The sequence below is a fragment of the Camelina sativa genome, chromosome 19 (genome assembly GCF_030686135.1).
Source record: "Camelina sativa cultivar CO46 ecotype springtype chromosome 19, ASM3068613v1".
Classification (NCBI taxonomy): domain Eukaryota; kingdom Viridiplantae; phylum Streptophyta; class Magnoliopsida; order Brassicales; family Brassicaceae; genus Camelina; species Camelina sativa.
The window spans coordinates 3,653,593-3,669,188 of record NC_141898.1 but is presented as its reverse complement, the minus strand read 5'-3'; the positions used below and the strand labels follow the sequence as shown (position 1 = coordinate 3,669,188).

Genomic DNA, 15,596 nt, shown 5'->3' with positions numbered 1-15,596 from the left:
TTGGTTCTACTTACCTAATTTTGTTAATCTATATTAACATTTTTGAAATACATTTTGGTTTATGCCCTTTAAATTTTACTTATTTAATTTTTTTTACAACATTAACCCCTAAAACAATTCCATAAATAACATTGCATAGAAACTCAAATACTAAACTTTCTTAAATTGACCAACATTTGTTACATTTATTGCCATAAAATCTTAACAACATCTATACATTCCGATATTTCTAAAAACAACTATACTCATTAAAGTTTTAGCCCATTAAATCTCCAAAACTATTTTTATGGATGCTAGAATCTCTCAAATTTAAATGATATACAACAGATTTTCCATAACAAAAGTTTACAATATCCATAATTATATTAACATTCATAAATTTCCTAAACTGAAAATCCAATTATAAAATGTCACATTAAATATGTTGAAAATCCCCCATATAATTTGGTTTATTTTTTATTTTTTGAGGAATTACCAAAAAAATAAAATTCTATTAATTATCATAAACTATATATATTGACATGGAAAAATTATAAACTATAAAATATGCTAATTTGGTAACAATTAACATAATTAAACTTGATAAAAAAACTTATTTTGATTTTGGTGAGACGGGTTGACATTAATCCCATATAGGGAGTTAAGTGGAATTGTTTTTTTTTTTAAAACACTTTTAGATGTTTACCATGAGATAAATGTATTACTAGACTATAAATATACCACACGGTTAAAACCTTGAAAACACTACAAAATTCTTAGACAAATAAAATAATATAAATTTTAAATTTTTAAAATTAAAAATATTGTCTAGCAGTGTAGTGGTCTAGTTTAAAACCCAATAACAACAGAGAACATTTTAATTTACTGATTTTGGGTTAAAACACACACAACATTGATAAACTAGTTTTTTTGTGTCTTTTGTTTTGTCACTGGCTCACTGCTAATCTCAGGTCTTCTGGTGAGTCACCACCGGGTAAAAGTGTCTTACCATAATATCCCGACTCTTTCATGGTCGTGTTCCCGAAATCGCTGTCACCCAAACAAGTCCTCAAGCTCTTGAAATCGGAGAAGAACCCGCGCGCAGCTTTTACTCTATTCGATTCGGCGACTCGTCATCCAAACTATGCACACTCCGCCGTCGTCTACCACCATATACTCCGACGTCTCTCTGACGCGCGGATGGTTAGTCATGTAAGTCGAATCGTCGAGCTCATTAGGTCACAAGGATGCAAGTGCGACGAAGATGTCGCTTTATCGGTTATTAAAACCTACGGGAAGAACTCCATGCCGGACCGAGCTCTTGATGTATTCCAACGAATGGTGGAGATTTTTGGGTGCGAGCCTGGGGTTAGATCTTATAATACTCTGCTCAATGCGTTCGTAGAGGCGAAACAATGGGATAAAGTCGAGTCCTTGTTCGCCTACTTCAAAACAACGGGTTTGGCGGCAACTCTGCAGACGTATAACGTTTTGATTAAGATGTCTTGTAAGAGGAAACAGTTCGAGAAAGCGAGAGGGTTTCTTGATTGGATGTGGAAAGAAGGGTTGAAGCCTGATGTGTTTAGTTACAGCACTGTGATCAACGATCTAGCGAAAGCTGGAAAAGTTGATGATGCACTGCAACTGTTCGATGAAATGTCTGAGAGAGGAGTAGCACCTGACGTTACGTGTTTTAATATATTAATTGATGGGTCTCTTAAGGAAAGAGATCACAGCATGGCTATGAAGCTGTGGGATAAACTGTTGGTGGATTCTTCTGTTTATCCTAATGTTAAGACTCACAACATCATGATTAGTGGGTTGAGCAAATGTGGAAGAGTGGATGATTGCTTGAAGATATGGGACAGGATGAAAGAGAATGAGAGAGATAAAGATTTATATACGTATAGCAGTTTGATACATGGGCTGTGCGGGGCAGGGAATGTTGATAAGGCTGAAAGTGTGTTCAAGGAGCTGGTCGAGAGTAAGACCTTTATTGATGTGGTTACATACAATACTATGCTTGGTGGGTTTTGTCGATGTGGGAAGATTAAGGAGAGTTTGGGTTTATGGAGGATTATGGAGCAGAAGAATTCAGTTAACATAGTGAGTTATAACATTTTGATAAAAGGGTTGTTGGAGTATGGTAAGATCGATGAAGCAACAATGATTTGGAGGCTTATGCCTGCTAAGGGATACGCAGATGACGAGACAACTTATGGTATTTTTATTCACGGGTTATGCGTGAATGGTTATGTAAATAAAGCCTTGGGGGTGATGCAAGAGGTGAAGAGCAGAGGTGGGAATCTTGATGTTTATGCATATTCGTCAGTTATAGACTGTTTGTGCAAAGAGAGAAGACTAGAAGAAGCAGTAAATTTGGTAAAAGAGATAAGTAAGCAAGGCGTGGAGCTGAATTCTCATGTCTGTAATGCATTAATAAGTGGTTTGATCCGAAACTCGAGACTTGGTGATGCTTCCGTTTTGTTGAGAGAGATGGGGAACAACGGTTGTCGCCCGACTGTTGTATCTTACAATATCCTTATTGATGCTTTGTGTAAAGCAGGGAAATTTGGTGAAGCATCTACTCTTGTGAAAGAAATGCTTGAAAACGGGTGGAAACCAGATCTGATCACGTATAGTGTACTCTTGGACGGTCTTCGTCACGACAGGAAGATCGACTTGGCCCTTGAATTGTGGCACCAATTTCTTCAATCTGGTCTAGAACCCGATGTGAGGATTCATAACATACTAATTCATCGCCTGTGCTCTGTTGGGAAACTTGATGATGCAATGACTGTCATGGCAAATATGGAGCATTGGAATTGCATTGCAAATCTCGTTACTTACAACACTTTGATGGAAGGATTCTTCAAAGTTAGAGACAGCAACAGAGCCACAATGATTTGGGGTTACATGTACAAGATGGGGTTGCAGCCTGATATTATATCCTACAATATTATACTGAAAGGGTTGTGTATGTGCCACAGAGTGTCGTACGCTATTGAATTCTTTGATGATGCTCGAAACCATGGTTTTTTTCCAACTGTTGTCACCTGGAACATACTTGTTCAAGCTGTCGTGAATTGCTAATGTGATGAATAAGAAAGCAAAGCTTAATCCGTTGTATATTGCTGTATAATTCTGGGGCAACTTAACTAGTTTTCAGTGAGAAGGTATTATGCTCTGACCCTGGATTTCAGTTTTGGAGGTTAAATTCTGATCTATCCGTGCCTGGAAGTGACATGAGGTAAATCACAGTAAGTCGATAAGAATCAAGTTAGCTATATCACCTGATGAATACATACATCAAAAACACATTGGTTTGAATGATTCGAGTAAACATCATCGAGATATGATATTTGTTGATGCAAAAGAAAAACTGTAGCTTGACGTATCAAACCAAAAGTTATAAGTTTCCCACTTTGGGTCTATGCCATTAAGCTATATATATATATATCTTTCGATTGGAGTCCAATTCTCTGTGTCTCTCGTTCATTCCTTCTTGTTTCCTTTACCTTTATCTGCTTCTTCTGATAATAATGTTTGTTCGTAGACAAATTGAGTGAGCAGTGGGATAAGAATAGCTCCAAGAATTGCGACTTTTCTCCAATCCGGTGCAGAAACGAAGGAATCAGCAATTGCAAGAACCACGATCCCAATTAACCCGAGGTAAATATTCCTTCTTGACTTTGATCCCGCACTTTCTTTGGTAAGCTCTTGTATTTTCTCAGTTTCCTCTTTAGCTTGCTCCATATCCACCGGTTTTTTGTCACGTAAGCTTTTAAAGAACAATCCTTCATTCCTGTCTACTTGGATCTTCTCCTCAAAGTCAGCTAACTTATTATCGTTCTCCTCTATCTCTAATCTGTTCAATCCCGCAGATTCCTCAAAAGCTTGCATCTTGCTTTCGATATTCTCCAGTATCTGCTCAATCACCCGGAAAACACACAAGATTAGCTTATCTATCTTTCTGTTGCTGCAAGATCATCGAGCAAATCACAATCTCTGAAAGCTTTTTTTTACTTCGTTTGATCTATAGAGAAAAGACAATTCTTATGGTACAAGTTGCATCAGAGTATCAAGGTAAGCAAGCCATTCTACTGTTCTAAAACTGCGTTGAGCAAGAAGGACAAAAGTTTCAATCTTTTCCATATCATACGAGATTTCAAAATATTATCGTTTAAAACTGACTGATACGAACCCTTGTGCTTGCTTCGTCAAGGTCTTTCATAGCGTCTTCTCCAACCTTGTCGAACTCCGCATTAGCTTCTTCAGCAAACTTGGTGAGATACTCTGATCTTTCATCCAAGAAATCAGTTAAACGGACCTTGGAAGTCTGAATCATAGCGATCCTAGCTAAGAGTTCTTGTCTCCGAGTATCGCCTTCGGGTTTTGGAGGGTCGGGATCAGAATCAGAATCTGAAGTTCCGTCTCCCGATTTGGAGAGACAGAGAAATTGGGGTCTGGAAAAGGAACGTCTCGAGGCATTGAAAAGAACATGGAAGTTTGGTGTTAAGTTTGTCTGAAATGCATGAAGTGTGTTCATCATCTTCTTCTATGTTACTGAAGAAGAAGAAGAGGTCCTCCGCTCGTTTCAGAGTAACCACCTCTCGTTTTTTTTTTTTAATTTTAGTTTACGCATTATCCAAAACCAGTATTGAGTTTCAAAGTATTTGCACAAAACACCCTATTTTTGTGAGACTATTATAGATTGAATATTTGAATCTGCTTACTTTTTAATTCGGATCTGGTTAGTATAAAATGTATAACTATTTTAGATTGAATCTCTTACAAAATAAAGACTTTAACTTTAAAATTTTCTTTTAAAACAAATATAACAATTATTTTTATTATTATATTATAATTTTTGGAAAAAATATATTGATCCGTGATTTGATTTCTAAAATATAGGAATGAAATCTGTGATTTTAACTCTGATTTTTTCCAAAAATATTTATTTTCCTAATTTTTTTAAATAATGAATATTTTATGATTATGAAAAAGTAAAAATCTATATAATAATAACAATCCGAATAAATGCGACAAACAGTTGTGTTTTTTCAATCGTACCTTTTGGATATTTTCTGAAAAGTCGTGATGGATCATTAGAACGGTTATTATGAAAAATTACAACTGTTCATTGTAAAGTTGTGTTGATTGGAATATTCGTATCTTTTGAAATATATATATATTTGCATGTTTGAACTGTTTTTATTTTTTTTGCCATGACACAAAATCAACTAAAATTTCAATCTCAACGGTTTATACATTTTTCTAAATTATTTTCTAGCATTTATTCTTTAAAAAGTCAAGAAATTCCTCTAATTCTTTATTTAACAAAAAAAATTTGGAACGATGAATTAAATTTACATCTTTTAGTTAATTTTAAATATAAAAGTTTAATGAAAATACCTAGAGTGTGTTTCCAAGATTTAGACGGATTACATAGTGAGTTTTTGGATTTGACTTTTCAATATATTTAAACCCAATCCGAATAAATACCACCAAAAGCTATGTTTTTTCAATCGTACATTTTGGATAATTTTTTTTTAAAAATCTATAAAAAATTTAAATTGTATGTTTTACAAAAAGTTGTGATTGTTCATTGTAACGGTTTTTTGTAAAGTTGCAACTGTTCATTGTAGAGTTGTGATTATTCGAATATTTGTATATTTTGAAATCTATCTGTTTGAACTGTTTTTCATTTTTTTCCATGACACAAAATAATATAAATTTTAATATCAACAGTTTTTACAACTTTCTAAATTATTCTCTAGCATTCATTCTTTTAAAAGTAAAGAAACTCTTCCAATTCTTGATTTAACCAAAGATTTTTGGAATGATGAATCTAATTTACAACTTTTAGATTATTTTAAATATAAAAATCTAATGTCTATATATAATAGCAATCCGAATAAATGCCACCAAAAATTGTGTTTTTTCAACCACTTTTTGGATATTTTTTTTAAAAATCTGTAGAAAAATTAAATTATGTGTTTTACAAAAAGTTGCGATTGTTCATTGTAACGGTTTTTTTTGTAAAGTTGCAACTGTTCATTGTAGAGTTGTGTTTATTCGAATATTCGTCTTTTTGAAATTTAGATATATTTGTCTTTTTGAACTATTTTCATTTTTTTTGCCATGACACAAAATAATATAAAATTTTAATATCAACAGATTTTACAGATTTCTAAATTGTTATCTGGCATTCATTCTTTTAAAATTAAAAATATTCCTCCAATTCTTGATTGAACAAAAATTTTTGGAATGATGAATATAATTCACAACTTTTAGTTAATTTTAAATATAAAAATTTCATGAAAATACCTAGAGTTTTTTTTTCAAGAGTTAGATGGATTATATAGTGAGTTTTTGAATTTGACTTCTCAATATGGTAATAAAGATGTCTTCTATTTAAAAACAGTTTATATGGGTTATTAGGTGAAATCAAGTGCAGAAACAACATTTGAGATTTTTCGTAGCACCTTATCATAGTAATTTTTTTTATTTTTATTCAAACGGTTGTATCTGTTCATTGTAAAGTTGTGTCTTTTCACTATATTTTATTTACATCTTTTCATCACAACTTTTCGGTCTAATAAGTGTGTCTATTTAAATAGTGATGTCTTTTGAACTCTCTTTATATTTGTCTCTTCATCAGTAACTAACAAGTTCATTGAAACAAATTTTCCATTTTATGTTGAATCTAAATAATTAAATTTAAATATATAATATTCAAAGTTATTCTATAAACTAACTAAAATTTTAGAAATGATTATAGCAATAGAGAAATTTAATACAACTTAATATAGAATTTACAGTTGCGTCTATTTTTATCGTAATTTTTTGTTAAAAAAATAGTTTAATATTTAAAAATAAGAATAACTATCTGAATAAATACGAACAACAGTTGCGACTATGCATAGTATTTTTTTATAAGAAAATTGTTTTTATTCCTTTTTTTAAAACTCAAACAGTTGTATCTGTTCATTTTAGAGTTGTGTCTTTTCATTATATTTTATTTATATTTTTCCATCACAACTTTTCGTTCTAATAGGTGTGTCTATTTAAATAGTCATGTCTTTTGAACTTTCTATATATTTGTCTTTTTCATCAATAACTAACAAATCATTCGTTGAAACAAATTTTCCGTTTTATGTTTAATCTAAATAATTTGAATATTAATATCTAATATTTAACGTTATTCTATAATCTAACTAAAATTTTAGAAATAATTATAGCAATATAGAAGTTTAATAAAACTTAATACAGAATTTATAGTTGCGTTGCGTCTATTTATCGTAACTTTTCGTTAAAAACTATTTTAATATTTAAATTTATATTATTTTGTTTTTAATTATAATTATTTAATTGTAAATTATATTTACTCATTACAACCATTAGTTCAATATTCTCAGTTAGGATCACTTTGTCATAATGATTTTTTTAATTGTAGCTTTACCATAATTCTTCGTAAAATACCTTATATTTATAATACTTTAAACAATATTTTTTTGTAAAGTTGCGTCTATTCTACATAATATTTTTTGTTATAAGTTTTCATTTTGATGGTTGTATTTTTAGTAACAGTTTATGTTTAATGTTTATGTATTCAAACTATTTTATTATATTCAAATAATTTTATAATGTATAATTTTAAATTCTAACTTTTATTTACTTTTTTATAAAATACTTTCCGCGCGATATCGCTGGGGGTCTGAGTCCTAGTAGTGTATAAAAGTAAATCCACAAAAGGAAAAATGAAAAATACTACTTGGAGGAGGAATTGTTCTTTATATAAGACAAGTTGCTGTCTTATTTCTTGGGAAAAAAAAATGATGATGTCCGTAATTCTTCCTTTAGATATGGTAGAGGAAATACTATCTAGGGTTCCAGCCACATCTTTAAAACGATTAAGATCTACTTGCACACAATGGAACGCTTTATTCAAAGACCAAAGATTTACTAAGAAACACTTTAGTAAAGCACCAAAGGAGTCTATGGTTCTCATGTTGAAGGAGTATAGGATTTTTTCAATGAGCCTCGATCTCAAAATTGCTCCCCATCTCTAGAGTTTAAGGGTGGCCTTGGCCTAAAGGATTCTCATTCTACTTTAGAAGAAGACGATATACATTTAGTTGTTCATTGCGAAGGTTTATTGCTATGCATCACCGAAGATAATAGACCCGTGGTTTGGAACCCGTGTTTGGGCGAAACCAGGTGGATCCAACCTAAAACCAGTTACGAGTGGAGCTCTACGTTTGCTCTAGGATACGAAAAAACGAAATCCGGCCATAGCTACAAAATGCTGATGTTTTGGAAACGTGACAATAACTTACCATACGAACTTAGTGGGTCTGATATATATGATTTTAACTCTGATTCATGGAGGGTGGTTGATAATATTGTCTCTCTCGACTGCTTTCTGCTATCATATATTGGCGTCTCACTGAAGGGAAATAGTTACTGGCTTGCTTATGATGCAAACGGCAATCACTTCTTACTATGTTTTGACTTTACAGCAGAGAGATTTAAACCTATGTGCCTTCCTCTGGTTGCTGGTCAGATGGCTATATCAGTTGTTGGAGATAAACAACTTTCAGTGGTTAGTCAGAGCGATAGTACAATAACGATGTGGGTTACCAATAAAACTGATACTGACATTAAAGGTGCGTTGGAGTGGAGCAAATCGTTTACAGTGGATATACCCACCCGCGGTGCATGGTTTCCATATTTATTCAGTTTTTCAGTTGTCGAGGAGAAGAAAGTGACCTTGTGTAGTGATGGAATTTTGGTGACCGGCAGAAACATGGTTTACATTATTAGAGAGGACGAAGAATCTTATACAGAAATCACTTATATCGAACCTACAAACATATTCCAGTGGTGGTATCCATTTATTTTCAATTATGTTCCAAGTTTGGTTCAAGTCCAACTAGAAGAATGAAACTTGTCAGTTAAAAAAATAAGCAAGTGATTTCTTCAAAGACAATGTTGTTTTAATAATTTAATGAATACTTTTTTGGTACTTTTACGATTCCTTTCTTCTTTTATGTTAGCTTGCTTTTAATCAAAAAAGATTATATATTTGATCGGATGATGATGTTTTTACCTGAGGAACTCTGATTTTGAAAGTGACAAACTATTTATAATTCACGATACTGAATCAGTAATGCAGGGAAATGAGGTCACAATGGCACTGTCCGGGAGTGCTCTTTATCTCTATCCAATGGTGTTATCCACCTTGACTTCAAGACCGTTTCTTCCAAATACAAACCAGAGCGAGCGGTTCAATGACACAACTATTGAAATGTGAAATGGATGATTAGTCACACTTACACACACACAAATTTATTAATCAAACCTCTTTGGCACAAAGAATTAGCAGATCAGCAAAGCTATTAGATAAGAACTCTACCATATATCCGCGCCTTCTAATGAGAGTTTAACAAAAAACAGGCGGGTTTTCGGGTCGACCCGAAAAAGGTTGGATCTTTTTATTTTGTTTTTCCCTGCTAAAAAGTTTTTTTTTTTTTTTCCGACTCTACACAGCTTTTCGAATTCTTTACTCACGACGACTCTACTCTTTTCGTTTCGATGCTTTTTGTTTCTCATGGTTAAGTGGAGTAGAGACCTCTGTTCTATCTCCGGCGAAGTTCTTATTTTGGTTGAATCATGTATTTTCGAGTTCTCTTGACGCCGTCCTCGCCCAAGTTCAGTTTTTTCTCCTTGGTACGTCGTTTGAGTTATTCCAAAGATTTGGGTCGTCAAATCTACTATGGACATGTTATGCCCAGCCATGATCAGTTACATCAACGTCTCGTGGAAATATGTCTGGACCAATGCAAATTATTCAAGAGTCGCAAAGTGTTCGACGGAATGCCTCAAAGACTCGCACTTGCCTTGAGAACTGGGAAAGCCGTCCATTCCAAAAGCTTGATACTTGGAATCTGTTCAGAAGGCAAGTTAGGTAACGCCATTGTGGATTTATACGCCAAGTGTTCAGAAGTTTCTTATGCTGAGAAGCTCTTTGACTCCCTTGGAAAAGATGTAACGGCGTGGAACTCTATGCTATCCATGTATTCCAAACTTGGGCAGCCAAGAAAGGCCTTAAGGAGTTTTGTATTGTTGTTTGAGAATCTGATTTTTCCAAATAAATTCACTTTTTCCATTGTTTTATCAACCTGTGCCAGAGAGACTAATGTCGAGTTTGGTAGACTAATTCATTGCTGTATGATAAAGATGGGGCTTGAACGTAACTCGTATTGTGGAGGGGCTTTAGTTGATATGTATGCCAAGTGTGGCCTTATTGGTGATGCTCGACTAGTTTTTGATGGGATAGTGGATCCTAATACAGTTTGCTGGACATGTTTGTTTTCTGGTTATGTGAAGGCTGGTTTGCCAGAGGAAGCCGTCAGAGTATTTGAAAGGATGCGTGATGAAGGCCATCAGCCTGACCATTTAGCTTTTGTGACTGTTATAAATACGTACATCAGTTTGGGGAAGCTAAAGGATGCACGTGTATTGTTTGGGGAGATGCCAAACCCAGATGTGGTTGCGTGGAATGTAATGATTTCAGGTCATGGGAAAAGAGGATGTGAGACTGTGGCTATTGGATACTTTCTCAATATGCGGAAGTCTGGTGTTAAATCCACCCGTTCTACCTTAGGAAGTGTTTTGAGTGCCATCGGAATTGTAGCAAATCTTGATTTAGGTTTGGTAGTTCATGCAGAGGCTATTAAACAAGGCCTTGCCTCCAATATATATGTTGGCAGTTCTTTGGTTAGCATGTACTCCAAATGTGAGAAAATGGAAGCTGCTGCAAAAGTATTTGAAGCTTTGGAGGAAAGAAATGACGTCTTGTGGAACGCGATGATCAGGGGTTATGCACATAACGGCGAAGCCCACAAGGTTATGGCACTTTTTATGGATATGAAATCTTCTGGTTATAACATTGACGATTTTACCTTTACAAGCCTTTTAAGCACTTGTGCTGCATCGCATGATCTAGTAATGGGAAGCCAGTTTCACTCGGTCATCATCAAGAAGAAGTTAACAGAAAACTTATTTGTAGGAAACGCATTAGTAGATATGTATGCAAAATGCGGAGCTCTTGAAGATGCAAGGCAAATTTTTGAGCGTATGTGTGATCGTGATAACGTATCCTGGAACACAATAATTGGAAGTTATGTCCAAGATGAAAATGAAAGTGAAGCTTTTGGTTTGTTCAAGAGGATGAATTCGTGTGGTATAGTGTCTGATGGAGCATGTTTGGCTAGCACACTTAAGGCATGTACAAATGTCCATGGTCTTGATCAAGGGAAACAGGTTCACTGCCTCTCTGTCAAATGTGGCTTAGACAGAGATCTTCATACTGGCAGCTCGCTCATTGACATGTATTCCAAGTGTGGAATCATTGAAGATGCACGTAAATTTTTCTCTTCTATGCCTGAGTGGAGCGTTGTGTCAATGAATGCTCTGATTGCAGGTTATTCTCAGAACAACTTAAAAGAATCTGTAGTTCTCTTTCAAGAAATGCTGGCCAGAGGTGTTAACCCATCTGAAATCACATTTGCCACCATTGTTGAAGCTTGTCATAAACCAGAAATTTTTACTCTAGGAACGCAGTTTCATGGTCAGATTATAAAGAGGGGGTTCTCATCTGAAGGTGAATATCTAGGGATTTCCCTTTTGGGCATGTACATGAATTCAAGTAGAATGGCAGAGGCTTGTGCTCTCTTCTCAGAGTTACCAAGCCCTAAGAGTATTGTTCTTTGGACGGGAATGATGTCAGGCCACAGTCAGAATGGATTCTATGAGGAGGCTTTGAAGTTCTACAAAGAAATGCGTCATGATGGTGCTCTACCTGACCAGGCAACATTTGTCACTGTTCTTCGAGTGTGTTCCGTCCTTTCCTCTTTAAGAGAAGGTAGAGCTATCCATTCTCTTATCTTTCACTTGGCCCATGACTTGGACGAGTTGACTTCTAACACCCTAATAGACATGTATGCTAAATGCGGGGACATGAAAAGCTCGTCACAAGTTTTCTTTGAAATGAGGCGTAGAAGCAACGTTGTCCCATGGAACTCCTTGATCAATGGATGTGCGAAAAATGGTTATGCTGAAGATGCCCTGAAAATCTTTGATTCCATGAGACAATCCCATATCATGCCAGATGAAATCACTTTCCTAGGTGTTCTTACAGCCTGTAGCCATGCAGGGAAAGTAACAGAAGGACAGAAGATTTTTGAGATGATGATTGGTCAATATGGTCTTGAAGCGCGTGTAGATCACGTAGCTTGTATGGTTGATCTTCTTGGGAGATGGGGATACCTTCAAGAAGCTGATGACTTCATAGAAGCACAAAACCTGAAACCAGATGCCAGACTATGGTCATCTCTTCTTGGTGCATGTAGGATTCATGGAGATGACATTAGAGGACAAATTGCTGCTGAGAAGCTCATTGCATTAGAACCACAAAACTCGTCAGCTTATGTTCTTCTTTCGAATATATATGCCTCACAGGGGCGTTGGGAAAAGGCCAATGCTTTAAGGAAAGCCATGAGAGACATAGGAGTCAAGAAGGTACCTGGATGTAGCTGGATTGATGTGGGACAGAAAACACATATTTTTGCTGCAGGAGATAAATCTCATCCTGATATAGGAAAAATCGAGATGTTCCTTGAAGATCTTTATGATTTGGTGAAAGATGATGTCATCGTCAATCCTGATACCGTGGAACGAGCTTCTCTTGATTGTGTGTAAAAACAGGGAAACACTAATGGTGGGAAGCTTCTCGATTGTTTGTACAGAGCTTAAGATCACCACATCAGTTCACAAAATCAGATACAAAGGTAGGAACTCATATTGCATACACAGACGACCATGTTGCTTTTGCCTTTTGGTGATGGGGACCAAGTTTTCATCTAGCCAAGAAAAACAAGGCTTATTCTCTGTGTTCCTCGAGTACTATCAGGTAACTGGGTTTGCGTGCTGCCAAAGCTCAAGGTTTTACAGGAAATATGACTAAGAATTTATCAGTTTTCTTTCCCGCATGTAAGGCTTGAGATGGACAATCCGAGTGAAGGAGCAGAAGGATCCATTTTAGGTGAGAGCCAACTGTGAATCACAGTACAAATACTTGACATGGCGAGCACAAAAGGTGATAAAATTTAATTTCCTTTGTAAAATTATGCATGTTTGAAAAGACATTGTATCTGTATCAATACAGTGTTGTTTATTGTTGGCAGGATCGTGGACATGGTGTGTTGATGATTATTTCCATTAGCGTGAGTGACAAACGAAGAGGTCTTTTGAAATCTAACCTTGGGATTCAAGTATTCAACATGGCAACTTATTGGCGAACTTCTTCTATAGCTTTAATCTATGTTTGTCTGAAACTCAACCTCTCCCGTCTATGTTGAATGTTTTAACCATAAAAACCAAAGCTTATTAAGAAAGAATCATTCTGTTGGATATATAAAAGCGAATCATCATAGTTGAGTGTTCAACCATAAACCAAGGTTCATATTCATTCACATATAAACAGATTCTCTTACTTCCTCACAGCCAGTAGTTTCAACTTACAAATCAGAAATCATGTGTAAATCAAACTCATTAATGGCATTTGACCAAAAGCAGAAAGCAGATGATAAGTATATGTTTAGAGTAAACTACTCCACAGTGACAGATACAGAGCTTCAACACTTTGTTTGGATTTTTAGTATCTGCTTTCGTCTTGTTTGTGTCCCATGCTGAGGTTAGATTAGCTATATACATCAGTCTCTTTCTTCTGGTGGAGACATATTAGCGACATAGAAGCAACTGACAAGTGACAACTGATGACACATGTGAATGCTGGGTTGTTTTCTAGACATTTGATCTGTGTTCACGAGACTTTTTTTGTACTCAGTTCACATTGCTATGTTTCAATAAACATCAAAGTGAGAAGAAGACAAAGTTGGTCCTAATTCTTCATTGCAATCCAGAAACAGAAAAGATGATAAATGCACAACTCATAATCCAAATGGATCAAGAACAACATCAACAACTAAGTTAATTTTGCAACATATCAATAAGCTTACATCTCTCACAGTTTAGATTTTACATATTAAAAGTCGATACTACAGTTTTTTTTGACAAACAGAAGGATACTACAGTTTATAGATCCTACATTTACACCACAACACAGGAAAACTTTTCAAAACCAAACTAGTGACTACTTCTTGCCTTGTTCAATAGCACATTCCTCTGGAACCACCGCCATTGACCGCCTAACACGGCATATCTTCCAGAGATACAAAGCCAATATTGCTCCTAAAGATCCACAAGCTGCACCCAAAACCAAAGCACCAAGCATTTTCCATATACACTCACTTCCCTCTCGACCCTCTTTCTCCTCCGTGGAAACTTCATTCGGTTCAAGTGGCTCTGAATGCATCCACATAGGAGGAGGATGCCTTATCTCAAAGCTCCATGAATGGAGAAAATGTGCCTTGGAAGAGTTCCCATTGGCAGAGCTTAAACCCACAGTGACTTGACCATCTTCCCATAGCTTGGCCAAGTCTACCGAGAAAGAGAAGAACGGATCAAACAGCTTTATCGAACCAGATTTTCTGAATCGAACCATCATTCTCTTAGAACTTGCCTCGTAATCAATCATACAGCTCAAAGCCTCTCCATTGTTCATCATCAAGTCACCCACAAACGAAAGGTTTCTAATTTGGGCAGATTCAGGTCTACCAATTAAGATTCTTGCATAGTTTCCACTCTCGGAGATATCAAACTCAACAGCAACAACTGTCTCGTTCTTTGCATAATGTGATAGAAACCCTAAAGCAGAGGAATTGTTATCCCTCTTACCAAACAGACTAAGATCGAAACTAGTTGGAACCATAAGAAAAGCCAAGACATCATCACCAATCTCACTGGACATGGAAGAAAACGAGAAGTGAGTCGAGAAAGATCTCGAAGTCCTCTCTTTACCTTGGAAAAGATTGATGGGTTGCCTGTAAAAGACTCGTCCCACACTTCCACTCACTGAGTCAGTCAGCTGAATCGAAGAACTGTCATTGACCAGCTTCGAATCTCCGAACAGAGCAACAGTCTTGTCAAAGCTCGGAGATTTTACAAACCCATTGAAAGAAAAGGTGGAATTCACATCTGCAGACATGGTTCCATGTAGTATCTCAAAGCATAAAAGGAACATAAAGGATAAGGTTTTGAACATCGCCATAGCTTAAAAACTTGAACTCTCTGATTTATTTTAATGGCTATAGAGATGAGCTAGTATGTCTCTATCTCTCTCTCTCCTCTCCTTCTAAATGGAATTTTCTAGGATTCAAGAATGAATTCCACCTTTTTCCAAGAAGAAGAGTAATATTTTTATTTTGTGTTGTGGTGTTCTTGTTTTATGTGAAGGAAGGAGGAAGACGTTATAAAGCTAAATTGACCCAAAAGTAATATCATCTTCTGGAGAAAGCAGAGATGTTGATTCGTTCTCTCACTTTCCCTCTTTCTCTCTCTCTGTCTTTAGTGAGTTAGTGGGGGTGTTCGAGTTGTTGTCGTTTATATGCATTTTGGTGATATATTCTGATTTTTTATTCAACATTTTC

The 15,596-nt window shown here is 35.5% G+C and overlaps 4 protein-coding genes and 1 pseudogene across 7 annotated transcripts; 3 read left to right on the top strand and 2 right to left on the bottom strand.

Annotated features, from left to right (window-relative positions):
• The first annotated feature begins 868 nt into the window (after positions 1 to 868).
• LOC104764602 (uncharacterized) lies at positions 869 to 4,722 on the top strand. 2 transcript variants are annotated; one of them, XM_010488163.3, is made up of 4 exons: positions 869 to 3,229; positions 3,536 to 3,651; positions 3,864 to 4,065; positions 4,205 to 4,722. In XM_010488163.3, exon 1 carries the CDS (start codon positions 1,009 to 1,011, stop codon positions 3,070 to 3,072), a length of 2,064 nt encoding a protein of 687 aa, XP_010486465.1. In that variant the 5' UTR covers positions 869 to 1,008; the 3' UTR covers positions 3,073 to 3,229; positions 3,536 to 3,651; positions 3,864 to 4,065; positions 4,205 to 4,722. The 2 variants fall into 2 exon arrangements, with proteins under 2 accessions (XP_010486465.1, XP_087356959.1); XM_087500833.1 differs by having other exon boundaries at positions 3,536 to 4,065.
• On the bottom strand, positions 3,245 to 4,671 carry LOC104764603 (uncharacterized). The gene is made up of 2 exons (XM_010488165.3): positions 4,184 to 4,671; positions 3,245 to 3,906 (listed from the first exon to the last, which is right to left on the bottom strand). Exons 1-2 carry the CDS (start codon positions 4,529 to 4,531, stop codon positions 3,475 to 3,477), a joined length of 780 nt encoding a protein of 259 aa, XP_010486467.1. The 5' UTR covers positions 4,532 to 4,671; the 3' UTR covers positions 3,245 to 3,474.
• Positions 4,723 to 7,817: 3,095 nt separating the features above from the next.
• On the top strand, positions 7,818 to 8,929 carry LOC109130774 (putative F-box/kelch-repeat protein At3g22730; annotated as a pseudogene).
• Positions 8,930 to 9,200: 271 nt separating this feature from the next.
• LOC104764601 (pentatricopeptide repeat-containing protein At3g09040, mitochondrial) lies at positions 9,201 to 13,467 on the top strand. Of its 3 annotated transcripts, XM_087500830.1 has the most exons (4): positions 9,201 to 9,468; positions 9,613 to 12,958; positions 13,044 to 13,144; positions 13,233 to 13,467. In XM_087500830.1, the coding sequence occupies exon 2, from the start codon at positions 9,658 to 9,660 to the stop codon at positions 12,745 to 12,747; it is 3,090 nt and encodes a 1,029-aa protein (XP_087356956.1). In that variant the 5' UTR covers positions 9,201 to 9,468; positions 9,613 to 9,657; the 3' UTR covers positions 12,748 to 12,958; positions 13,044 to 13,144; positions 13,233 to 13,467. The 3 variants fall into 3 exon arrangements, with proteins under 3 accessions (XP_087356956.1, XP_087356957.1, XP_087356958.1); XM_087500831.1 differs by having other exon boundaries at positions 9,322 to 9,468; positions 9,613 to 13,144; XM_087500832.1 differs by lacking the exon at positions 9,201 to 9,468 and having other exon boundaries at positions 9,504 to 12,958.
• A 533-nt stretch (positions 13,468 to 14,000) lies between these two features.
• LOC104764600 (lectin-like) lies at positions 14,001 to 15,521 on the bottom strand. The gene has a single exon (XM_010488159.3). The coding sequence runs from the start codon at positions 15,215 to 15,217 to the stop codon at positions 14,201 to 14,203; it is 1,017 nt and encodes a 338-aa protein (XP_010486461.1). The 5' UTR covers positions 15,218 to 15,521; the 3' UTR covers positions 14,001 to 14,200.
• Positions 15,522 to 15,596: the final 75 nt, after the last annotated feature.